Raw genomic sequence first — 27615 nt, 5'->3', positions numbered from 1 at the left:
CTTTTAAAAATCAACTAGATTTAAGAGGCAAGATCTGCCCTTAAAGCCAAATTGGGTAGGGTCCAGTGTCTGGAGGCTCCCAATGTCTTTGTTTGAGTTCCATGATAATACGCTCCATAGCTTTACAGACCAGACTAGTCAGGCTTGTGGGGTGATAGTTTCTGGGGTCCGTTGTGGCACCAACTTTGTGGAGTGGGACCACTGTAGCTGTACGCCATTCTTTGGGTACATATCCTGTAGTAAGGCTAAGTTTGAACAGTGACTTAATGTGAGGGCTCAGTTCTTCCTGGAGCTCGTGTAAGACACAGCCTGGGACACCGTCCGGTCCCATAGATGCTGTGTTTTTTGCTTTGGAGAGGGCAGCTTTCACCTGTGCATCTGTGATGTCAGGGAGGTTACATTCAGTTGGGATAGGCATTTGCTCCTTTGGGGAGGAAGGGGGGGGGGAGAAGTTTGCACTGAATCTGTCTTCCAGGATGTTGGCTATGTCTGTAGGTTTGGTATATTTTGTACCGTTATGCAACAATTCAGAGCATATCTGGGAGTTTCCATTATGTTTCTGACATAACTAAAGAAGGCCTTGTAATTATCTTTAGTGTCTAGGGCAATTTTTCTTTCGAAACTGGCCTTTGATGATTTTGAGGGATCGAAGTTTCTTGCTAATGCTGATCAGAGATGCCTTCCCTTTTTGGGATTTTGCTCTCTCATGTAGTAGCTTCTTCCTTCTGTTGTATAGCTTATTTATGGCTGGGGTCCACCAAGACTGGTCTCCTGTTTTTGGAGGAGTGCGTCTTGGTTTTATGTGGGATAGCATGATCCATGCATTCCTGCAGGTGCTCATAGAATGCATTTGTAAAGGATTCTGCGGATTGGGCTGTATTATCCTCTGGCCCAGGGGCTTTGAAGGATTCCACCTCAGTCTTGAGAAGTGCAAAGTTGGCTTTGGAGGAATTCTTTACAGTGATTTCCTTGGCTGGGGGTGGGGATGGGATATGGATGTCCAGGGAAATTTGTTTATGGTTTGATCTTACCAATGAGGGGTTTACCTCTGGTGTGAAACAGTCCCCATGTTGGTGATGACCAGGTCCAATATGTTCCTCTTGTGGGAGTGGTGACCAGTTCCATTGCGTTAGTTTATAAATTCAAGGAACCGTTGGGCGAGGGTGTTTGTGCTTGAGTAGTTTTCCCAGTCAATGTTTGGGTAGTTGAAGTCACCCAATAACATAGTGTTTGGAGAGACCTTCATATTCTCCAGTGTTCTCAGGAATGCCAAGTGGGGTTCCTGTAATAGGGAGAGTGTTCTGTAGCAGGCTGCAAACTGAAAGGCAGTTTTGCCCGCTGTTAGTTGCACATGGATGGTTTCCGATGCTTCGTGCAGTGCCACTAACCTGGAGGTGTAGGTATCTTTGAATATAGATACTCCCCCCTCCTTTTGTGCTTCGGTCTGAGTTTTGGGGCTGAAACGCATGGTATGAGTTATAACCTGGTAGTGCTGGGGTGCTCTCAGGAGCCTTGAACCAGGTTTCTGTTACTGCACAGACATCGATTTTCTCCATACTGAGGAGAGTCTCGAGTGCGTGCATCTTGAGGTTTAGACTTCTGGCATTGAGTAGCATTACCTTTAGTTTTTTTTATCTTTGGGTTGTCTATGGAGGTGGGTTTGTCCTTTGAGCCTTGCCTAAAAAAGGCACTATGGGGGTGGCAAGAGCCTTGGCCAGTATATTAAAGCCTAAGGGTGACAGGTGCAAGCCGTCCTTAGTGAAGCAACGTGGCTTGTCGAGCATGTCATCCCAGGCTGACAGACACTGGATCCCCTTTGAACGACACCAATACTTTAGCCAATTGTTGAAACTGATCATTTTGTCTTTATACTGTGGCATCATTCTTGGTGAGGGCAAGATGCTACTCAAGGTCAGGGACATACCAGCCTGGGCTACATGGTCAGAGAGCTTCTCTGTCTCTTCATGTAGTCCAGGGAGGTATGTCTCAGGTCATTCACACCAGCATGGACAATGACGGAGTCATACTTGTACTTGCTCTGGAGTGACCTGAGTGCTTGCGTTATGTGGCAGATCCTGGCACCCGACAGGCAGCTTACAGTGAGCTTCTCCTTGTTCAGTGTGGTGAGTGGGACGTCAGTGTGCCGGACAATAGTCCCCTATAACAAGTGTATTAGGTATCCATAGTACTGTTTTGGTACTTTACGGTTAAGGAATTATCTTACAGTGGTAACCCATGTATGATCATATTAGTTTTGTAAATGGCTCACCTTAGCAGTAGATACTGGAGGAAATCGCCATTGCAGTATTATCAACATGGGAATTCGATGCTCCACACCAATTGTCATCCCCTCGTTGTTCAGGTCTGACCATAAGCTAATCACCCTTAACATCCACATCCCACCCACACACCCCAGTAAGGAAACCTCCATAAAAACTTCTCCAAAGCCAACTTCTTCCTACTCAAGTCAGAAGTGACAAACTTCGACACCCATGCAGATGGGAACTGAAAGTTCTACTGCTGAATCCTACACTAAGGCACTGTACGAGCACATCCACTCATGCATGAATCGTGCCATCCCAAATAAAACCAAGATGTTCTCCTCCAAAAAAAAAAAGGAAGCCAATCTGGCAGTTCCCTGCTATAAACAAACTTTACAACAAAAGGAAGAAACTGTTGCAGAAAAGAGGAGAATCCCAGAGTGCAAAAAGCTCCCTTACCAGCTTCAGTAAGAAGCTGAGATCCCTCATAAAGTCCTCCAAAGCTAGTTAAGAAAATAAAATTGCCAAAGATTCCAAAGACAACCACAAGGCCTTCTATAACTGTTAAGAATCTAAATGGCAATGCTAAGATCTGCTCTGAGCTACAACAGAATGGCATTAAATATACTAATCCCAAGGATATTGCTAATATCCTGGCAGATCGATTCAGTGCCAACTTCACCCCCCTCTCACCCCCTAAATGGCCCATCTCAATAACGGAAGATTGCCAAATTCTAGTAATAACGGCCACACAGGTAAAAAAAACACTCTAAAGCTAAGAATACGGCATCCATGGGACCAGATGATATCCTGGGCTGTGTACTACATGAACTACAAAACGAATTGGCACCTCACCTAAGTGTCATGTTTAATCATAGCCTCACCTCAGGCTTTGTGCCCACTGAGTGGCGCACAACTACAGTTCTCACTCCACCTTGGATCCCAGGAACTACCTCCCCATCAGTCTTGACGAGCCTGATCTGCAAGGCCATGGAACGTATTATCATGGAACTTACAAACCAACATTGGCAACCTTCAAACACTGGACCCCACCCAGTTTGGGATTGTGAAGGGCCGATTTGTCTTCTGAACTTTATTTGGCTTTTTCGAATCCGTTTCCAGAGCCGTGGATGATGGTAAGGCAGTCCACACAGCCTATCTGGACCTCGCCAAGGCCTTTGACACCATCCCCACTCTGGAATCATAGATAAACTTACTAAGCTGGGCATTAATCCCTACGTTACTCGATGGGTTGCCAACTGGCTTACTGACAGAACCCAAAATGTAAAAGTAGCAGGCTCCAAATCCAGCTCCAGACAAGTGGAGTACCTCAGGGTTCAGTCCTGGGACAACCCTTGTTTGGCATCTACTTCTGAGGTACAGGCCCAACACTAGGACTCTGGCTAACAAAGTTCGTAGATGACTGCAAACTGGGAGCCATTACTGAATCCCCAAATGATGTGGATAATTTACAAAAGGGCTTTACAGAAACAGATGCTTGGTGGCAGAGCCACGGGCTCAAGCTCAATGCCAAGAAATGTATAGTTATCCTCTTTGGGGAAAAAACATGTACCAGGGAATTACCACATAGATGGCAGTACACTAAACACCAAAAGTGTGATGAGAGACTTAGGGACACAGGTGGACAGTGGTCTCACCTTCAGTAACCACATCGCTGCAACAGTCAGGAAATCTTTCTATGTGGCACACCTCATCACTAAGGGCTTTTTATCCAGAAAAAAGGAGGTCATTGACCCACTCCTTATTCGACCCATTATAGAATACGATGCCCCATTTGGTATGTACCTCTCAAGACATCTGCAACAACTGGAAAGGCTGCAGAAATACATCACTAAAAGAATGACTGGCCTAAAGCAGATACCCTACGCTGTCCACCTTAAAAAAAACTCCAGCTATACTCTGTTGCATACCGTCTACTTGGAGGCAATCTCTGCTGAACATACAAGGCCACGTCAAACCTAGAGCTGTTGGACATACTACACTTAAAGAAATCCCAATCCCTCAGAGCCACACGCTCAAGGGATTTAAACCTAGTCATCGCAATAAACAAAACATGCTGGTCGGATAGGTTCCTGACCCAGAGACTCCCCAGACTCTGGAATAAACTCCCCATACATGTCAAGCAGAGCACCTCTTTGGCCCTCTTCAAAAGGAACTTTGACGATTGGATGGGAGAAAGGAAATTCACCCCAGGGATCATGTCAGTCGCCCTGCTAGAGTGGTCCAGGGAAGTAAACAGTGCGGGAAGAAATAGCCAGGGGAATTGTTATGGCTAGCTTGTATAGGCCCTAGGGCCGGTAGCCTAGTACCAACCTATGAACAAATACAGGTTCCCACCCCTTGACTGCCCCATGCTTTGCTGCCCACTTTGCAGAAGAGGTCCTGAGGGCTGGTAGTTTTAGGTGCACCATGTCTAGGTAGATCCATGTATCTACTCTGGTCTCACATTTTTTTGTTGCTGTCGCTGTTTACAGTTCTACACTAGTGCTAACTAAAAAATTTAGTACAACAGAGGTCCTCATGGAATGTATGGTCTAAGAATGGAGGGCCAGAGCTGCCCTTAGCTAAGGCGCAATTCAGCCGGTGCTTTTCCACCAAAAAAAAAAAAAAAAAAAAAAAAAACAGAATTGTGCAAGCAGCTCCTCTAAGTGCTGCATTACTGTTGCATATGGAGAGGAGGAGCTCTGCTGATGGGGAAACGCCCACAAAAGCTCTTTAAGTCTAACCTAAAGGGTGCTGCTTTCAACTTGTTCTAATGGATGAGAATTTATACTGCTAGGGTTTATCTCCAACATATCCTACTATGGTGAGTTACATGGCCATACTTCCTTTTCCTTCTATTGGTTCCATTTTGTTTACGTGAGTAAATGTCAGGAACCAAAATAGTATCCATATTTGAACAGTAGCCTCTGTAAGTTGTACGTTTAACTCTTGCATTCATATTTTTATTACTAATCTGATTATTAAATTCTACATCTGACATGCAATGACAGGTCATTATCTGGTCATTTTAGTATAGACTTTAAAGTAAAGTAGTATTTAAGGGTCCTCAGCACTAGCACGAATCTCCCTAGGCTTACCCAAACAAAAAATCCAAGCTTGTTTGCATATACTCCACTTAAACTACAGAACACACTCTAAAACTAAGGCAAACGGCTATAAAATTTTAAAAACAAGCTCCCAAAGCATAGGAATTGAACCTGATGTTTGTTTTGACGAGATTACTCACCTGCAAGTTAATTATTCAGGAGTTACATTTTGAAACCTGGGCTCTAGTGGCTTAGTGTAAACCCCCACCCCCATTCTATCCCTGTTACAAAGGTTTGAAATAACCCTTGTCTGGTGCCTTTAATTTCAAATCCCTAGTGCTGTAGGACCTTGTTACCGGCCTCTACCTCCTGAGGTATGTATTAAGCTGTTATTCATTGTTCCTAATAGACTGTTAAATGTATTTAAGTTGAATTGTGTGATTTAATAGTAACCGATGTAACTCTTTTGCTACATAGTTACATAATGCACTATTGAATGGCATGAATATTGTAGCTACTTGTTTCTTTAAAGCTAAGTTGTGTCTCTAAAGCTAAATGTGTTTGGTAACCAGACTTTAGTATGACAAGCTCTTTGCAGGGCTGTTCATTAGAGTGAAAATTGGGAGCCTTCTATATATTTTTTGAGAAGCAGGATATTCAACATTCAACATTCTTTGACTCTCAGTCATAAGGCACTGTTGCAGTAAAATGCTAATGTGTTATAATGATTTATGCTATATGTAAAGATATGTAAAGATTTTACTAACATAGTTTAGAGTTTCCTCTGGTAGTCTAATGTTGTTTAAGCTACACAGCTGCTTCTGACTGCCTCTGAAATCAAGCTCTCTCTCTATCCCTCCCAGGTCTTCCCCTGCACAGCATGAGGCAGAAAAGAACTTCGCCCTTTTCAAGCGACTACTCTACTATTGCCCACAACCTGTAAAACAAAACAGGTCATTATCTGGTCATTTTAGTATAGACTTTAAAGTAAAGTATTATTTAAGGGTCCTCAGCACTAGCACGAATCTCCCTAGGCTTACCCAAACAAAAAATCCAAGCTTGTTTGCATATACTCCACTTAAACTACAGAACACACTCTAAAACTAAGGCAAACGGCTATAAAATTTTAAAAACAAGCTCCCAAAGCATAGGAATTGAACCTGATGTTTGTTTTGATGAGATTACTCACCTGCAAGTTAATTATTCAGGAGTTGCATCTTGAAACCTGGGCTCTAGTGGCTTAGTGTAAACCCTGCTCCGTGAGCACTCGCTTCGCTCGTGCTCGCTCCGCTCTCCACCCTGCCCCCTATTCCCACCCGCCCCCAGTACTTGTACTTTTATAACCTCAAACCACTCCTCCTACTGTCCACTAACTTCCTGTACCTCACTACCGCCCTCTAAGATCAAACGGAATATCACCCAGGAAGCTTATCATACTAACTCTTTTTCCCCTCCTACTAGTCCCTTACCTAGCTACCCTATATGAAACCTGGTCTTACATAGGCTTCCACCACCCAGACTACCAAACCAACCCCTCCCCCATAATTAACAACAGAGGCCATGACTCAACTCCCTACTCACCCTCCTTGTTAGAACTCGAACGCTATGTAATTATCAAACCTACCAATATTAGGCCAAATGATAAACATTACTACAAACTTCTACTCAAAGCCCTCAAATTCATTACCACTCTGAATCACAGACTAGCCACAGATGGTGATATCCACCCCAACCCTGGCCCTTCCCCTCCACTCAATTCTAATTCCACCCTATCCTCCCCTCCACTTCTCAATCTAAACTCTAGACCCTTTAACTCTCTTCTGACCTGTCATCTAAACATCATAAGTGTAAACAATAAGATTCACAACCTAATATGCCCTTTTAGCTACTTGTTCCCCAGACCTACTATGTCTCACAGAAACCTGGCTTAAACCAAGTACGAAAGACACACAGATAATCCCACCAGGGTATGATATACTAAGAGCAGACCGAATAACTCGTAAGGGTGGCGGTGTAGCCATACTCTACAAAAATACATTACAAATCTCCCTTGCCTCTCCACAACCCCTCCTAACAAACAATGCCGAAATTCTACTTGTAAAACTTCAACCAAACAAACATAAAAGCATAAATATAGCATGTATTTACATCCCCCCAGGCAACAATAATAACAAAACCTTAGAGGACTTTCTCCACTGGTTAACTCACTCACCCCCAGGAATCCATAGTGTTAGGTGACTTCAACATCGATTGGAATTCCTTCTCATCTAGCTCCCCATCTAGCAGCATAAATCTACATGGGTTTTCTCAGCTCATATCCACTCCTACCAGACTAGGTAAACCCCAAAACAAAGACAGCATCCTGGACTGGATCCTTACTAATAAAGATCCTGACCCGTACTCAGCAGGTACTCATCCAGAGGACATGAGTGATCACTTACTCACCTATGTTATCAAATTCAAGAAAATCACCCCCTTCTTACAACCATAAAAAAAATCAGGAACAATAATAAATTCAACGCCTCCATTTTTCAAACTGAACTTAAAGCCCACAACTGGACAATACTCCAGTCTCTTCCTCTTGAAGAGGCAGTTATCTACTTCAACACCACCTTCCTCAAGATTCTAGATTCCCATGCTCCAATACGGTCCATTAGAACTAAAACCAAAACCGCACCATGGCTCTCTAAGGAAACAAAATCCTATCTAGAAACAAGATGAGTCACATGGCGTACCTCTAAAGACCCACACTCCCACCAAACCTTCCGGCAACTTAGAAATGAAACTAAAAGAATGATCTTAAATGATTAAAAAAACTTCTTCCTCCACCTCCAACACAAACACCTTAACCCACAAAAATTCTGGGCAGGCTTAAACAAGCTCCTGCACCCAGGCCAGGCAACCACCCCCACTCCAACAACTTGCAAACAACAGTGCCCTGTAAACATTGCTAACACATTCAATAGTTTCTTCACAGAAACTATACAATCCCTGGCCACACAATTCAAACAACCAGCCCACTCCACTACCCATGCCAGCAGAATACTACAACTTCATCAGATCATCTATTTACCTTCGATCCAGTACCCATATCCTCTATAACATCTCTTCTTAAAAAACTAAAACCCACTAAGCTAGCAGCTGACCTTCTCCCAGCTGAGTTTCTGCAAAAAGCAGCTGAGGCCATTTCCTATCCAGTCTCCATAATCATAAACCGTACCTTGTCAGAAGCCTTCATCCCCTCCATATGGAAAATGTCCCACATTATTCCTCTCCATAAAGGTGGTAGCTCACTAGAGCTAACCAACTACAGACCTATAGCTATACTCTCACCCCTGGCCAAAATTATGGAAAAGTGTGTCCACAAACTGATGGAACACCTCACCAAAAATAAAATTCTAGCCAACTCCCAACATGGCTAGAGGCCAAATCACAGTACCACATCAGCCCTACTATCCTTTTCTAATACCATCAGTAACTTCAGAAACAGTAATAAACTATCATCTGCTCTTTTCTTAGACCACTCCAAGGCCTTTGATATGGTGACCCACATTCACCTCCTCCATACATTAAAAAAACTATCACTCAGCAATTCCACGCTGAAATGGTTCCAATCCTACCTGTCCAATAGGCTGTTCTATGGCAGGACAAATTATCCACATGCCTACCTGTTACACTTTGAGTTCCCCAAGGATCTATTCTTGGCCCTCTTCTCTTCACCATCTTTGTTAATGACCTGCTCACAATCACCCCCCATGCCACATGCATTCAATATGCAGATGATTCGACTATCATCAGCACTGCCTCCAACCTGGCAGATCTCACTGCTTCAACCCAAGACACATTCAACCTAATAGAAAAATGGTTCTCAAGTCGTCCACTAGTTCTCAACCCCAACAAAACTACTTACTTTCTCACCCACTAACAAGACTCTTCCCCCCCACCTTCTCTATTACATCCTCCAATGGAATCACTATATCACCAGAAGCTCACACAAAGCTATTAGGTGTTACCATTGATAACGCCCTTAAATTTGACACCCATTTCAATCTAACCATCAAAACCGTCAATAAAAAGCTTGGCTCTCTCTATAAAGTAAAACACTTTCTCACTCCTCACGCTAAAATTACAATTGCCAGCACACACCTACTATCAACTCTTTTCTATGCCTCCCCCTTTTTACAAACCTAAACAAGACAACCCTTAACAAACTTGCTTCTTGTTACAATCACATAGCTAGATTTGCCACAAATTCCACCTTTAGAACGCACCACTGCACTAACTTGAAGCAACTAGGGTGGTTAGAGTTTTCCAGTCAACTCCATTTCAACCAATGCAAAACGGCTCACCAGATACTGTATCACCCAGAGAAAACACCAGCTCTGGAAAACATCATTCACCCCTATATTAACCTGCAATCTTTACGCTCCTCCAATAAGATCTTAGCTCAAACTACCAAAGCCAATAATTCTGCTGGGGATTCTCTATTCTCAAACTTTGTAGGTAAAATGTGGAACTCCCTACCGACCATGCTCACCTCAGAACCTTCACTCCTACAATTCAAAAAAAAGCTTAAACCCCATCTCAATACTCTCTGGCAATGTCCGTGTTCCAAACCTGATTAACCACTATCATTTACCCTTCTCTTACCTCACTATCCTTAACCGCTTTTTAACAAGGTGCCTCACCTTTGTAACTGACCTATGTTTTTTTTATATGCTGCTGTTATTTTTTTCCACAAGATGTGATGTATCTTTATATTGTATTTAGAACGCAACTATCTTCCTTTTTTGCATTAACAATGTTCATATGTCTGTTATGTACCTGGAGCTTTTCTCCCCGGGCCTCCTCTGAAAATGGACATGTATCCAGTCGGACTCTCCCGGTTAACAAATGTAAAATAAATAAATTATTAGAAAGGTGATATTAGCTTATTTAAGGAGATGTGGTTAGTTATTTTTATGCTGTCTTTATCTGGAGCAGATTTAAGACATGTAGACACTGTACAGGATGAGATCTAGGCAATGTACATATGCATACACACACACACATACATATATATATGGTTCCCCTTCACAATCTTGAATTACTGAATGCTCGACATTCAGTAACTTGAGACTGTAAAGTCGAACCAGCAAAAATTCCGAAACCCACAAGCACGAAAACAAAAAGCCCCGAACATACAGAACACATGCACCACACAACACGCACACCATGCAACCCACATCACATAAACTGCAATCCCTACACTACATGCATACAGGGGGCAAGCCCCCCTGCACCCCCCATGTGGGGGGCAAGCCCCCTACACCCCCCTACTTGTATATTCTAACTCCGAGATCGCACTAATACACACTAGAAAAACACCACACAGACATTTTACACTGTCTCGCACACACACACAAATACACATCCAACACTCACACTCGTACTCCTACCTCACTACCCTAATCTACACACAACTTACAAAACACACACACTCACTCACCTTCACTTCCGTAAAACATCCCGACTCACACACTTCCCATCCTGTAGCTGACATGCATAAGCACGAATTGAGATATTTGAATTCATGTTTATGCAGATTCGCGCTTATGGGTTTTTGACATCACAGTCTCGAGTTACTGAATTTCGAGCATTCAGTAATTCGAGATTGTGAAGGGGAACCATATATATATATATATATATATATATATATATATACACACACACGCACACACATATATATATATATATATATATATATATATATATATATATATATATATACGGTTGACCGTTTAAAGGAAGATAAGGGGAGCATTTTTTATGTTGCAGATTTTAGTGCAGCATTCATCAGAATCCAGCACAGCTGCTACAGCTCAAAGCATGTGTTAGTCTGTATTAGGATTAGTTGTTACGGGATACTACTCCCCTGTGGTATAAAAGAGAAACTATCATCAAGGAATTCCTGAATGGTTCACTTGAGTCAGAGTAATACCAATTTACCAACATATTTACCTGCCATTTTAAACCAAACTGCCCTTTCTAAAAGTATTTAACTTGGTGTCCAGACCATTTTATGAAAAGGATGGATACAAACGAGCCAAGTAGTTAAACCAGGGAAATATCTACCCAAGTGGGCAGGTATGCAGAATTTACTTTGGTTACAAGTAGGGTAGGAACATGTATGTTTTGAATAATGTATGTTGTCCTGCATACTCGGAACTGAAGTGAGAAATTAATTTCCATTTATATTATGGATGTACCACTGATATTTTTTGCTGAGACAAGGAAATAAACTTCTAAAATGTAATTGTCCTATTTGTTGCTTTGGATATATTGTAGGTATTCATTTACGTCCTGTTCACTCACTCACTCACTCACTCTTCCTTCGTAAACCTTATTTTACTGACCCTTTTGGTTTTGAGTAGGTCTGTGAACACAGGAAGCATGCAGCCAGTGGACCATGATAGAAACTGAGCTGACTGAAAGACTGCATATACAGGAATGAAACGAATTGCAGTTTTAAATCAATCTGTTTTGCAAAGTTATATTTACTGGTAGCCAGTTTTACCATGTATATAATTTGAAATGTATTGCCTTTTTTAAAACCATCACAGCTCAGTAAGAACCAAGCAGAAAGAGGTGTTGATTTTAATTCTTTATGTATTTTTTTAGGTCGAATATGTGATTAAGTGTGACATGTCTGCTTTGCAACGGGTATTATATCGTCACATGCAGGCCAAGGGAGTGCTGCTTACGGATGGATCAGAAAAGGATAAGAAGGTACAAGTATTCCTCTGTAGATGAATGCAGAATTTGCTTTGTCCTGGTATGTCTGCTGTTTTTGTCTTGCTACCTGATTGGCCCTTTAGTGACAGTAAACTGAAGACAGCTGTTGTAATGGATTCACGATACCTTATCAATAGCTGGTCTTACAGTAACACAACTCTGACTTCCGTACCCCAGAGTACTTTTGTGTTTTTTGGGGGGGCGGGGGTCTGTGCCTCCTATATGACAGTGTAGGCAACTTTGACCCTTCTGTTTCCTTGCTTAAATATAGTTGCATAGACGTTGACTCTTGGGAAAGAAGTGTTATGACAGGTCATTGTTTTTTTTTCCTCAAATATTTTTTTTATTTTCAATTAAAATAACATTTTCATAATATTTTTAAATATTTTAAACTATATACAATATTTACAATTGCCTGACTTTCAGTTATATACACTGTATATTATTAAATATAGAATTAACAGATCAGGTATCAGAGATACAATATTGATTATTGCGGAGTGTCCAACAAAGATGTAACTTTCTTCCAAGGATTATTCACCAATGGCCTGGGATAGATTCGTAGTTCTTTGATTATTATTTCTATCAGTGCAGTTGTCTTCAGTAAAGTGTAGAATTTTTCCAAGGTCGGGGGTGCATTTGAGTTCCACCTTCTGGTTACGCATTTCCTAGATATAGCAAGTATTGTCCATAACAAATACATATTTGTCTTATTCAGGTAGGGACCTTCATTTGCATTTAGTATTATCAATACTTTAGTTAAGGTAAAGGATTCATTAAATAAAGCTTGTAAAAAATGATTGATTCCATTCCAATATTTAATTTTATTACATTCATAAAAAATATGAATCCAGTCTGCTTTATTTGACTTTTCACACCTCCAGCAAAAACTATTTTTAGTAGTACTGATCTTTTTAATTCTGTCTGGTGTTAAAAATGCTCTATGCAAGTATTTCCAGTTAAATATTTTCCAGTACTGTGTGTTAGAGGTATAATTAACTGATAGTAAGATGTTACTTTTAATTTCTTCTGTTAACTGCAATGACTGACCTTATGTTAAGAACTCCCAGTATGATGGTTTGGGAATTGTTTTATATGTTATCTCTTTAGACAGGATTAGGAATAAGTATATTAGAGAGTCAGCCCAGGTTGGAACGTTTGGAGACAAAGCCAGAGAGGCAAGATTACGTTGGTTTGGACGTGTCTAAGATGAGGTTTATGGTTGTGGTGAGAGAGGACATGCAGGTGGTTGGTGTGACAGAGCAAGATGCAGAGGACAGGAAGAAATGGAAACGGATGATCTGCTGTGGCGACCCCTAATGGGAACAGCCGAAAGAAGATGAGCTCTTTATATAGATTTGAAATGGAATTTTTCTTTGCACAACTGTTATATATACATTTATACAGAAAACTTATTAGATTTGGAATATATTTAAATGAGGAATTAATGAATCTGCATAAATCTTGAGTGTACATTAGAATGCTTTGTAAGGTTAACCAGTTCTGTGTTGGAATATTGTAAGCAGTTTTTATCATATGTATATCTAAAACATTTAATTTATTTACACATTGAAACCAGCATAAGAATCCATGTTGTTCCCAGGAGGTTATTGTTTCCCTATATATTTTGTGAGGGAAGTTCTTAGTGATGGTAAATGGGGTTAAAAGGTCAAACCAAAGTTTTAGATCTATGTTTGAATTGATAAGTTTTCTAAAGGAATTGATGTAATGATTAATCAGTGTTTTAGAAGGTTTTGTTACATTATATTGTATATTTATGCATAGTATGCACCAGGGTTTGTTTGATTTGTCTATTAAAAATGTTTTTAACAGATTAAATTCATTTGTTAATATAGCCGTTGTTAATTCTTTCCAGTTGGCAAAATAATTTGGGTTTATCTAGTCTATTGTAGTTTTAAGCACAGATGCTTTTATATATATGTATCAATTTCTGGGGAGTTCAATCCTCCTCGTTTCCAGGGTCTAATGTGTTGAGTTAGAGCTACTCTATTCTTTTTGGGATACCATAAAAAATGTATTAAACATGAGTTTTTCTTTAAGAATGCACCTTTCAGGAATTAACTGTATTGCTAATGCTGCATATAGTATTTTTGGCAGTAAGACCATTTTTATCAATTGCAATCTGTTTTCAAAAGTTAATATAATTTTGTTCCACTTTTATATATGTGTGTGTGTGTGTGTGTGTGTGTGTGTGTGTGTGTATATATATATATATATATATATATATATATATATATATATATATATATAGTTTCAATAACGTCTTTATAATTTATTAATATTGTTTCATTTATATTTTTGCATAACAATATTCCTAAATTTAGCGTAAGTTCTTGTTTTCCTATGATGGATTTATCTGCAACTTGTAGGTCTTTTTTCTTATTTAAAAATAGAAATTTTGATTTGATCTATTAAAGTGTAAACCTGAAATCTTATAAAATTTCTCCATTACTACTTCTAGCTTTCTTAATGACTCTCTGGAGTTTGATAGGGTTAATAAAATATCAGCAAAAAGCGTTATTTTAGATATGTACTGGTCATAGACTTCTATTCCTGGATTATTGCGTTTTATTTCTGCAAGTATTTCTGGAGCCTAAGCAAATAAAATAGGAGAAAGGGGGCATCCTTGATTAGTACCTTTCGTTATATGGATAGATTCTAAGGTGAAAGGACCTAATTTAATGTAGGCTAAGTTATTAATATATATGTTTTTTTAGTAATAAGATGAAGGGAGGAGGAAATTCAAATAATGTTAAAGTTTTAAATAGATATTCCCAGTTGAGGGAATCAAAGGCTTTTATTTCTATCCAACAAGTGTAGAAAGGAGCGACGCTGATCTCTTTGGTACAAAAACCAAAAACTGTATTGTAACAGAATATTCAAATCCCAAACAAAAGTAGTAATCCAGTAATGTCCAAGCAAGTGAACCACAACCACTAGTGGCTTAAAATCTTTATTCCATCAGATCCAGTTTGATCATTATTAATTGTCTTTGAAAGTGGGATTTTCATTCTGTTAGCTGGGATTGATATGAATATTTTGTAATCATTATTCAGTAATGATATAGGTCTGTATGAGGTGCAAAGGTCTGATGGTTTATTATCTTTTAGAATTGGTGTTATGAGAGAATATTTCCATGAGGGTGGTATTTTTGCTTCTGACTGGACTTCTAGCAAAGTATTATGAAAAAGGGAGGTTACGGTTGAAGGGTAGAGTTTGTAAATTTCTGTAATTATACCATCTATCCCTGGAGCATTGTTAGATTTACTTTCTTTTATCTTGTCAACAATTTATTTGTAGGATATAGGTTTTTGTAGGTCTAGTTTTAAGTTTTTGGGAATTTTTTTTTATATTGATAAGGTTGGGTCTATATTAGAACACCGAACGTTCAAAATTTCGAGTGTTCTAATATTGACCTGTTTTCAGCGAATGCTGAAAATATCGAAGAAACAGAAAACGAAATCCTTTCCTAGGGAAGGAATTTGGTTGTCCGTTTCTGTTGCTTCGGTATTTGCAGCGCTGTGGTGGAAAGTTACCGGTCGGGTTCAGGTAAGTGTGCGATTGTGTGGACGTGAGGGTTAGGGCGGGTTAGGTGAGTTAGGGTTAGGGCGCGTGTCAGGTAAGTGTGCGATTGTGTGGACGTGAGGGTTAGGGCGGGGTAGGTGAGTTAGGGTTAGGGCACGGGTGAGGTGACTGTGCGATAGTGATGGACATTAGGGTTTGGGTTAAGGTAAGTGGATAGTTACTGGTGTATTTATAGTTTAGTGTAGGGTTTGGTGTAAGAGTTTAGGTGTATGTGTGTGGATTGCTGTTTGTTTGGTGTGCTTGTGTTGTGTGTGTGTTTTTTTGGTACAGCATATTTTTTCCCTAGGAAAAAATTTGCTGTTCTGTATGTTCGTTTTAAATTTTCAATTCATAGGGTTCGATATTAGAACACTCGAAATTTTGAACGTTCGGTGTTCTAATATAGACCCGATAAGGTTTGTATCCAAGTTTATTTGGTTGGTATCTAAATCTTCTTTTTTGAAGTGTTCCATATAATGGAACCGAAATGCTTCAAGGATGTCTCCTATATCTGATACTTTTTTCCCTTTCATTTCATGATGTATACTACTAATGTTGTTTGCTTTAGATTGTATTTTATTTCTGGTAGATAAGTTATGTAGATATCTGGGGGAGGTGGCTAATGAGTTTATTTTTAATTTTTCCAAGGCTAGACAAGTTGTGTGTTAGAATTTCATTGTATTTTTTTATTTAATTCCTCTATTTATTTTTTGACTTCTGGACAATTCTGATTTTTTTTTTTAGATTTTGCTGTCAAGAGTCTGGTTTGCAAGTCTAATGATTCAGATTCCCACTCTCTAACTTTGTTTTTGTACCAGCTAAGGGTCTTATCAAATAAATACGCTTTTAATGAGTCCCAAACTGTGAGACTACCGATTTCTGTTGTATAATTAATTTCAAGAAATAATTGTAGTTCTGACATCCAGGGTCTAATTCTTTAATTTCTGTGATATATGATGGAATTCTAGTTGAGAGGATTAAAGGTTTAAACTCTCTTTGGAGCTTCATTGTCAGAGTCATGATCTGAGAAGGGGCATGGAACTATTGAGAAGTTGAGGATTTTTGTTTGCAAGTCTTGAACTATGAATAATTTGTCTATTCTGGTTTGTGTTCCAAATCTATGATCTTTATGGGAAAATAATAAGGATTTATCATCATTTACTTTAAAAAAGTGTGTCTTAAATGAAATGAATCAATCCATTTCTTTAAGGATTTTGAAATAGTTGCTGTGCGAAAAGACGACTTGGTGGCTTCAGAAGCTTCTAAGGTACAATTAGTCTCCTCCCAGTATAAGATTTCCTTTATAATTGTTGGAAATGAAATCTAGGGTTTTTTTTAACCGTTTTTGATCCAATTTGTGGGAACCAATATAGATTAGCCAAGGTCCATATTCTGTTATTAAATTTAATTATAACAAATGCTAGTAGACATTCTTTGTCTTCATATTTATAAATAACTTTTGGAGTGATTGTTTTTCTTCCAGAGAATTGATACTCCTTTTGTTTTTGTTCTATAGGAGGATTGAGCTAAGACTGTATAGTCCTCAGGGTTCCAAATAAAGCTATCATTAGTCTTAAAATGTGTTCCCTGGAGAAATACTACTTATGCCTTATTTAGATTTAAATATTTTAGCAAGTTTGATCTTTTATTTGCATTATTTAAGCCATTAGAATTTAATGATAAGAATGTTAAATCCATTTCAAGTTATTGTTGGAAAAAACTTTTTGCTTTTTTTTTTTTTTATTTTGATTATAGTAGTTATACCATATTCTCCGATAACATTGGATGCTATTTTTGTTTGTGTAAACTTGGGAGTGTAATTTAATGTTTCTTCTTTAAATATAGGTAGGGTAAAATTCTGGTCAGGCTTTAAAAAAGTACTTCTATAAAACATTAATTCTAAAGTATCAAATACAAGTAAATATGACTTTCTCATTAAACATGGAATGAAAGTCATTCCTAATCCAATGGATAAAGATAGATATATTGGATTATCACTCATACCTTTAGCCAACAATATCAACTGAGCTCCACATGTTAAATTATTATATGGAGAATTTTCTTGAGAGAGATGAATTTCTATATTCTGTTATTGTTCTATAGTATTTTATATATCAGGATGGAATGTTAGTGTAAACAATTATTATGTTGACTTAAAAAATATCCAATATTTAGTTACCCTTAAGAGATCCCAAACATGTCATATATGTCATTTTGGATAAATTAAATGCAACAGAGGAGGCATACACTAAAGCCAACAACAAATAGATTATTACTAAAATAATTTGACTAAAAGGACTCTACAGGAGACGATGAGTTGATTGCCAATGAAATATGAATTTACTGTAGGTCTACTGTCTTCATTACTTTCCCACTCTTCAGCTCACCAACTTCAACTTATACTTAGGAAAAGACATGGCTTATCAGTGGTATCCTGACTGAGTAGAGGCGCCCTACATTCTAGTGTGCAGTGCTTTTACATATTTATAGATTTACAAAGCAGAGTCTAAGAATGAACTATGATCAGCCTGACAGTTCCCCTCCTGCATAGGGCACTTCCTGCTTCCAAAATGGGTAATCACATCTTGTCTAGAATGAATGTGAAGGTACCTATATGGTAATCAAGACTTACCTTGGGTAAGTATTAATCAAATAGTGGTTAGGGCATCTTAGAGAGTTCTCGGGGCAGTTAGAATACTCTTAAGCGTCTCCTCCCTTGACCAAAAACAGAGATTTCCCTTCCCTTTCTTTCCCTTGTTTTAAATCAGTATTAATAAAAGAAATTCAGCAAGCATAGGTAAACAGAAATAACATTCAGTAGTCCGTCTTGTACATGACTCGCAATCCATTAAACAAGTCAGTGACTAACATCACTTTAGTAAACATTATAAAGACAAATTAGAAATAATTTCCTAGCTCTTTAAATTTTCTGATAAAGCAAAAAGTTAACAATAAGCTATTTTAACTAAAGTATAAAACATTTCAAATTTTCTTTGCATGTATACATTTCTACTTGTAGTGTCAATAGCTGTCTTTGAAATGTGTACAATACTTCACTTCAAAACTTTCCATTTTTCACTTCAGGTTTTGTTTTGTCAAAACGGCAACAATATTTCAAGGGCACAATTAATGTTAGACTGTTTCAAATAAATAACTTGTCAGTTGCCAATTGAGTTAGTTTAGAATGTATGGTTAGTGCAAATATAGCATGTTGCAAAAATGTTTTTTTCGTGTGCTCTATAGACTGTCATATGCAAGTGACATAATGTTGCATATATAGAGTAGATAGCTTATGGATTCAGGTTGTTGAAGTAAATTATGCTTATTAATCAGGCAGTTTCATTTAAATTCACAAGTAATTTGGGAACATTTCAGTTGAGTTGCCAGGAATGTGTAGTCCAGTGTGAGTAATTGAGTCCACTTTTCCTCATAAACATATGTCACAATTCATTAAACTAAGCAGAGACTAACATCTGTCTAATCATTATAAAGAAAAAGAATACTAATTTCGTAGCTCTTCAAACTTTCTGATATTGAAAAATGTTGACAGTAAGCTATTTTAACTGGAAGACTAAAACATTTCAATACCTCCTTGTGAATATACATTTTTACTTTTACTGTAGTGTCAAGAACTGTCTTTGAAATCTATGCATTACTTCACTTCTTTCAAGTCATTAATTTTACAGTTCACATATTTTGTCAAAATGTCAATAGCATTTCAAGGGCACATTTAATATTTAAACTGATATTTTAAATGAATAGCCATCAGTTGCCAAGTAAGTTTGTACAGAGTGTGAGTTAACTGCAAAATAACAGGTTCCAAAAAGTAGTATGTATCTTTTCATGTGCTCTAGAGACTGTCAGTTTCAAGCAACATATAAGGAATGTAACAGACAACTTGTGGAATCAGCATGTTAAAATGAGTAATACTTTTTAATCAAGCAGCTACATTTCAGTACACATGTAGTTTGGGAACATTTCAGTTGTGTTTTCAGGAATATGTAATCCTATGAGGAAAAATCATAAAATATATACAAATAGTCCTATTATGTATTTATTTTACCTTGTTTAGGTTGTTTTTCATTTTAATAACTAAACAGCATTACTTTTTCTTATTATATGTTATCTGTGAGGCTATAAATACACTTCACAGATTCAGTGTCCTTAGAAACTGCAGCAGTTTACTCTTGCTATGGCAACACAACTAGAATGTGAAGAAAGCTTCACTTCTCTTAACCAACAGTACATTTTCCCTCCTTTATGTATTTGTTAATACTAAAAGGAAATAATTCAAAGGTCATATGTACATGAAAGGAACATTTCAGAGTTAAACACGAACATGTCCCGAATCCCAGTAAGCATAACAGTGACCATCATTAATCTAATAAATATTGTAATAATTAAGTTCACTATTCCAATTAGTCTATCTTAAAACTAGATTATTTATCTATGTATAGATAGTCATTAAATGTATACAGACTATATTATAGTAAATAGGAGAGAATTTAGAAAGGGAGACAAGATTCAGTTAAAATAAATAATGAGAAAAGAGAAGAGAAAGAAAAGAGAAAATTAAGAGAAAATACACATTATGCTATGTATGTTGATTTACAGTATAAATATTTTATGTGCTATATAACCCTCCTTCTGTGAAAGAGAAGTATCCTGTTTTACATGTGAAAACTCTCGTCATCTTTTTTAAAAAAATATAGATAATTCCAGTAGTTCTTTGTTTTAAAATTCCAAGCAGTAAAATTGGTCCTTTAAAGTAATGTTAAAACAATTCATATAGTAGATGCTCTGAGAAATTTGGCTATAGCGGTATGTCTTTTTTGCTTCTTTTTGACATCTGTCCAGACATTTATTTCTTTTGTTCTCTTGAGAGAAGGTGACATCCAATCCGTATCTTCTGGTAAAGTAATCACATTATTAGTTTTAATAAATGAGGCTTCCTCCAAGTCAATAAAAGTCCTCCTCTCGTTGGCATACAGTATTCTTATCTTAGCTGGATATGCAAGTTCTGCCTTGACGTTATTTTGTTTCAGAAACGTTATTATTGGCCACACTTTTTTCCTTTGTTCTATTATTCTAGATGAATAGTTATCAAATCTTATCAGGCTCTGTTTATATTTTAGAGGTGCCTTCCTCCAAGCAGATCTTAAAATCAGTTCCTTGTCCGTGTATGAAATAAATTTGATAATTATTAACCTAGGAGGAGAGTTTGAGTTAGTGACAGGTTTCCCAAGAGTTCTGTGTGCCCTTTCAGTGCCAAAGGAAAGTCCTTTTAAATTAAAAAAGTCAGGGATCCAGCCTGATAAAAAGGAAATATCCTCACCACCTGTGTTTTCAGGTAGTCTGATAATCCTGATGTTATTTCTCCTCTCCCTATTTTCCAAGTCCTCTACTTTATTAACCAAGTGTTTTGTTTAAGAAACGGTTCTTTCTGTGTTTCCTCTTCCTTACATCTGCTTTCTAAGTCATTTAGAGAAACCTCTATTCCGTTTATCCTGTTATCCTTGTCTGGTGGTGGTGTAGCATTTCCTTGAGGTTGTCTGCCTGTTTTTGACTGCTTGTTTTAAGATTTTCCAGGTTCTCTTTAAAATCATCCATCTTGAAAGATGACACCTGCAAGGTAGATATGCCATCTGTTGTAGTTCCTTCTTTAGGGCAGCATCCCGGTGAGAATTCTTTGAGTTGCTCATTTTAGCAAGTGAATATATCTCCAAGCTTTTTGACGGGAAGTTTTGTAAAATTTCATTATGTAAATTAGTCCTTTATCTAGAAAATTTTATACTTTGAAGGAAAAAAAACAATATTTTTTCCTGTCTTATTTAACTATTTATATGGAGCTCTAAAATGCTGCTGCTTTCAGTTAGCCATTCAGGCTCCACCCCCCCCCCCCACAGGTCATAGTTTTGATGAGATAAAACAATTTTATGCTTAAATAATTTTTCAGATATACATTCTGGTCTTAACTTAAATGTTACTGGAGTTTTATCAAAATGAGTATGTCTGGAGGTGAATAAGCATTTATCTCAGTGAAATTTGTTGGTTATATTTGAGGAAAAATAGGGAAGAATACAACTTGAGTATGTAAGTTTGCAGTAGGCATTTAATACATTGCTATTAATAAATCTGTATGTAGTTGTGTACAATACCAGAGCAGGGTCAACAATGTTTGAGGGATAGGCTCTCTCACTCATTACTCTCAACTATTTTCAGTTTTTAGCAAGTTACCACTACAGCAAAGGTGAAGTACTACTGCTTTGTCTGCCTTTAAGGCTAGTCTTGATGACTGGATGGGTAGACATAAATTTACCCCAGGATTATCATGTACAGTTCTGCTTGATTTGGGAGTTAGCAATATTAAGCAATCAAAAGGTGACTAGATTTTATATGCCTGCTTAAAGGTGTACATGGCTAGGCCTATTGAGTTCCTGCGAGTGCTTGCCTCGTACTGTTCCTGTGTTCATTATATGTATTTCTTTTTACAGTACTTTTTATTTACATTGCAGTCATCAGTTTTTGTACATTTGTCATGTTTGCTGTGGTATGACAACATAATGTTTCTGCTGTGAGTCATCTGGATATTTGTGGGATCTATAAAAATTTCCAGGTGAAGGTATTGTATGATGATCGTGTGGATTGCTGTTGCTGTCCTCACTGTAAGGAACTCACCTGCTGTAGAAGTCCAGTGTCTGGCCTGACTTTCAGAAATTAGCACCCTTCCTTCCTTCATGACTTAGATGACATCATGTTATCTTGGAACATCTTTATGTCCATGATATATAGATGGTGCCCACCCTTGCCATCTTTAGTTTGTGTGTGTGTATATATAGGACAATAAGTGAGTGCATAACAATCCAGCCATCGGTCCAGGCTTTTGATAGAAGAGCATTAAGAAGGTAAGTACCCTGCTGGGGAACCTTTTTTGTTCCCTAAGCTTGTTGTAAAGAGTAGGTTAATTTGTGAGCAGATGTTTATGAAATGGAGCACTAGACATGGAGGTGTGTGGTGCATGTCCCCTTGTGAAGAAGCTACCTGGTGTGCTTGTAAGTACAAAGTACTGTGTACAGACCTTCCATGCCCAGTCCAAATCCACAGCAAAATATGTCTAGATGTAGGATCTGCCAGGGGGTTTCAGGAAAGCTTTGAAGAGATGAAGCCCTCCAGGCATACCAGGCCAGTGTCCCATGGACTTCAAATCATCTGTTAGGTCTGCAGATACGCAGCTGCAAGGTGGCATTGGATGTCCATACTCGGAGGAAAAAAATGTATCCATAATGAGACCCTTAATTTTTAGGTCACCAGAGACCTCCCCCCACCATACAGGTTCAAGGATGTCCGCTCCATAGAAGTGCTTGAACAGCTCCCCCCAACCATGATGCCCATTACCCCTGAGGCTTCTGACGTCTCTGGAGACACTTGTGCCTAATGGCCCTTGGCGTGTCCCACATGACCAAAGACCAGTCCCAGTACTCCACATCAGACTTTGTTTTCCCCATGTCTACTTTGGAATCCCATTTATCAGGGAAGGGGAAATCGAAATTTGAAATGATTGGCAGGAGGATGTCTAAACTTTCAAGTTAGAATCCAGAAGCATACTTTAGGATTTGCTAATCTCAGGCTGCAGCTTGTTCATGTGAGATGCCTCTACTTGCACCTAAGGTGCTTCTTGTGTTTCGATAGATACCCCTTAATGGGCATTCTTCCTGTGTGCCAGCCTCTTCTGTCCCTTCTAGAACAGTGCTAAGCTGGCTGAGGGTTTCCTCAAATTCTTCTGTAGCCTGCACCAGGTTCCAGATAGACCTATGTGGTCTGCGGTTTCCTCACAGAGGAATGCGGAGGTCTCCCCAGTGCGAGAGTGTTCTACTGCTGAGAAGAAATTATTGTACTATATGATGTCTTTTCATTTCAGTGTTACAGTAGTCATTATATTAAGGATCCCTGCCAAGGGCGGCCCGACATCTGCCCAGTATACCAAAGCCTTAGGTTGCTTTAAGGTACTTCGTATGTCACACACATGCTACTATTGTAGCATAGGGCATAAAGATTACATCCAGATGTACCATCCTTAGAGCTTCTTTGCTGGCAGTTCGAATGCCATCTGTCTGTCTGAACACCAACAATTCTGTTGCTGGTTCACCAAGCTATTGCAGATAAGTATGCCATTGGGGTTATGTTTTACTTATCTTTTGCTTTGTTGCTTGTGGAGTTTCTTGTCATCCAAGAAGAATAAATGCCAGTGTGTGAGACAAGATTCTCCATAAAAACTGCCACAAACAGTGTCTGTTTTGCCTTGGCACTGTGCACGAACATATGGCCTTTGTATCTAAAACCCTTCATAATAGACTCTCTCCTGTGGTGCTTTATCTTAAAAATCAGAGTCTTAAGCTTCTTGCAAAGGACACGGAGGAAACTTCTCACTCCAAGGGACAGCCATCAGTGAAGAAGGCCAAGAAGCCTAGGCTGGAATCTTCTGCTGTTCAGCCTCCACTGGAGGTCTCTGAGATGAGTGAATGCTCAGAGGTTTGCCCAGCTTTATTGTTGGATTCCTCTGCTGTGACTTGGTTGGAGGCCCGGGGATCTTGACCTTAAGCAGTCTGAGGAGGCTTTGCAGACGTCTGCTTCGGACGTTTAGGGGAACCACAGCTGATTACCTCCAAGGGGCTTAGGGATGTTCCTCAAATTTAGTACCATCCTTCATTGGCATCCTAGGTTAGAGCCTTCCAAATTTTCTAAGTGACTCCAGGCAGTTTACATTACTTCAAGTCAAAACATCATGCCAGACCAACTAAACAGGTCTTTAACTCAATCCCATGAATGGATGCTTCACAGGGATGTGTTTCTGGACATTGGCCACCTCTGGGGTACTCCAAGTAGATCTTTTTGCCTCCTGTCTGAACAGATAACTTTCTCTATTTTGTGCCAGTCCCAGGTCCACTGGTTTGGAAGGTAGATACCTACTTCTTTTGGGAGAGGGTGTTTCTTTACACCTTCCCTTCTCATTCCAAATGTCCTGTTCAAAATTCAACAGGATGCTCCCAAATTCTTGTTGGTGACTCCGTTTTGGCTGAGACTGCATTGGTTCCCTCTTCTGCATTTATTCAAGGGCACTTATCCTAAGTTACCTCACAAGATGGACCTACTCACACAGGACAAGGGATGCATCATCTATCCTCACCTGTCCACTCTTCAGTGGACACTGGTGATAGGATTTTGATTCCACATAGACTCCTTTTTCTGAGGTCTTGCTTAGGGTCCTGCAGGAGGCCAGGAAACAGTGCTAGGAATCCTGCTTATCCAAATGGAAGAGGATTTCTATTTAGTGTCTTTCTTGTAACCTGGATCCACTTTGTGGATGTTCCTTTGGTTCTTAACTGTGTGAATTGCTCAGTGCTGGGTTGGTTTATTCTTCCATTAAGGCCCACTTATCAGCTGTCTCTGCTTGTGTGCCTTTATCTCCTCCTTTAGCTTCTAGATTTGAAGCTAAACAATTCCTTAAAAGCATCCTTCATATTAGACTGTTCCTCCTCCCTTGGATCTTAAATTTGTTATGGAAAAATTGACTCTGGTTCCTTTTGAGTCTGTAGCTTCAGCTTCCTTGCAACATTCGTCTTGGAAGACTATACTTTTGTTATCCCCTGCTTCTGCCAGATGGGTGTCTGAACTTCAAGCCATTGTGGCTTGTCCTCCTTTTTTGGTGTTTCATAAGGACACTGTGTCATTGCATACTAATCTTTTTATGCCCAAGGTAGTGACTGAGTTGTCCCTTAATCAGTCTATTAATTTGTCCACTGTTTTCCCTTCTCCGCAGTCTACCAGTGCACGTGGATGTGAATAGACAAGTTAGATTTTATTTGGTTAAGACTATTAGAAAATTTGATCAGCTTGGTTTCCTTTCATCCTAGGTCCTTGTGATTTGCTGTATCTAAGCAAACTCTTTCTCCTTTGATCTTTAAGGCTATTTCCTACCTTTCATGGTAGGAGCCTTCCTTATTCTGGTAAGGCTTATTTTACTAGAGCTGTTGCTTCAAGTGCATTTTTCACGGGTGGATACTAACTCTATCCTTGAGGCAGATGTCTAGACTTTTGTGCATACATTTATCAAGCACTACAAGTTGGATGGAATCTCCAGAGCTAGAGCTGGTTTTGCTAGAGCCATCGTGCATGGTTTCCTTGAGAGCTATGCTGGACCTTTCTCCTCCCAAATTTCTCCCTGAGCTGTGGCACTCTCCCTAATGTAATGAGTACTGCAACACTGAAATGGAAGGACATAAGTATAGTTGTGCAAAATCTTACAATAACGGTAGATGTCCTCTTCACTGTTGCAGTATTCACTCCCTTCCTTCTTCCCCTGGTCCATTTGTCTTCTGGATGTATGTGTTACCTCTTTATTTCCTTGGACTGGCATTCCTACTGGGGCTCATTTCTGAGGATGGTACATCCAGACGTCACCTGTATGTCCTATGCTATCCGAGGAACATACATGTGATGTACGGTGTACCTTAAAGCAAACTGAGGTTTTGATATATTGGCTGGACGTTGAGCCACTCTTGGTAGGGTATCTGTAATGTAATGAATACTGCAACAGTGAAGAGAGGGACATCTACTGTTACTGTAGGATTTTACATAACTGTACTTTCCAGCCTTCTTCTAACTTCTAATACAGGCTGTGATGACATTTTGGCCTCCCAACTTTTCACCAGTGGGCATCATTTGGGGCACACTCCATTATGCAAGTACACTTCAAGTGGCAGCCTCAGGAGGTTTCTGTATCCCAGAAGTTACAGGAACCTTCTAGATGTTGAGCCCTCAAAGCCAGTGGCTATCACACCAATCCAGGAAGCCCTTTTTGTGTCTCTTTCTGATGTCTTGAAGCCAGACTCCCAATCCTCCACCCATGAGAGAGTTGAACAGTTTTTTTTTTTCAGGGTGCACAGTCCTCAACTTTCATTACAAGAACTCCATTGTAGGTCCAGATGCAGTGTCTCTGGAAACTGAGTGAGGTAGCCTGGCTCTGGGTGGCATACTCTTCACTGTGACTGGAAGAGCAGATAGCTTGAATAGTATGGGAAAAGGTTTACACTTCAGCTCTAATCTTCTGGTCACAATGTTCAGACCCATATTCTGAAATGGCAGGAACATGTCAAGTAATTCCAGAATAAAATCATGAAGGCAACTATGATCCACTAAGCCCAATCTGTTTTGCGGCTGTGAAAGCATGCCTTAAAAATGTGTGATACTGTGTATGCATCATCTAAGGCTGCTTGCAGCATGGTTTATCAGGATTTTTTATTATCCTGAATACAGTCCCTGTCTAAGGATATGAAAATAAAACTCCTTAATGCCCTTTTGAATAAGGATTTGGACTCAGACTCCTATTTTACAGTATTTGGAGGAAAAAGTGAGGACTTGAAGATTGTGGTGTTGGTTAAATATGTTTCACCCTTCCATTCCTTAATGAGTAGAAGCTATTTCTTTAAGCAACGGCCTTGCTGTTGGATGCAGGGAAAAGGTAAGCACCCTAATGGCAAGAATGTTGCACAGAAAGGGAAATGGCAGTTATAAGCTAAAGTGAGATCCTGACTGAGAAATGGACTTCAGTCTGTACTGAAAGACCGGGGATACCTTGGTGCCTCTTAACAAAAATGCAAATACAAGTAACCATAGAACTTGTTTTCTGGTGAAGAGGCAGAAGGATTTTACTCCAGACTGTTCCATGCCCCCCCCTTACAAAAAGGGTGTTGGAGACCCATTTTGGGTTTATCAGGGCTGAATTTTAAAATTCTTGATGGCGTGTCAGTCAGTTAAATCAACATATACACTGTTTCAGGAACAGGCTGTCCTTGCCTATTAAGCAGAGTACTTCCCTAGCAATCTTTAAAACCAGTCTGGATGATTGAATGGTTGATTCTCCACATATTCCTGGTGAAAACTTGCAA

The 27615-nt window shown here is 39.1% G+C and overlaps 1 protein-coding gene across 1 annotated transcript in view; it reads left to right on the top strand.

The window, feature by feature from the left end:
• LOC122810775 (transcription activator BRG1-like) overlaps positions 1-27615 on the top strand; it is a 1556036-nt gene that overhangs the window by 338731 nt on the left and 1189690 nt on the right. The window contains exon 9 of the mRNA XM_044082336.1: positions 11972-12079. Within this exon, the coding sequence (XP_043938271.1) occupies positions 11972-12079 (108 nt within the window). The remainder of the gene's footprint in view (positions 1-11971; positions 12080-27615) is intronic.

Source organism: Protopterus annectens, chromosome 9.part0, assembly GCF_019279795.1.
Source record: "Protopterus annectens isolate FY-2018-M chromosome 9.part0, PAN1.0, whole genome shotgun sequence".
Taxonomy (NCBI): Eukaryota; Metazoa; Chordata; order Ceratodontiformes; family Protopteridae; genus Protopterus; species Protopterus annectens.
The sequence above is the reverse complement of the archived record's forward strand: the minus strand, read 5'-3'. Positions and strand labels throughout refer to the sequence as shown.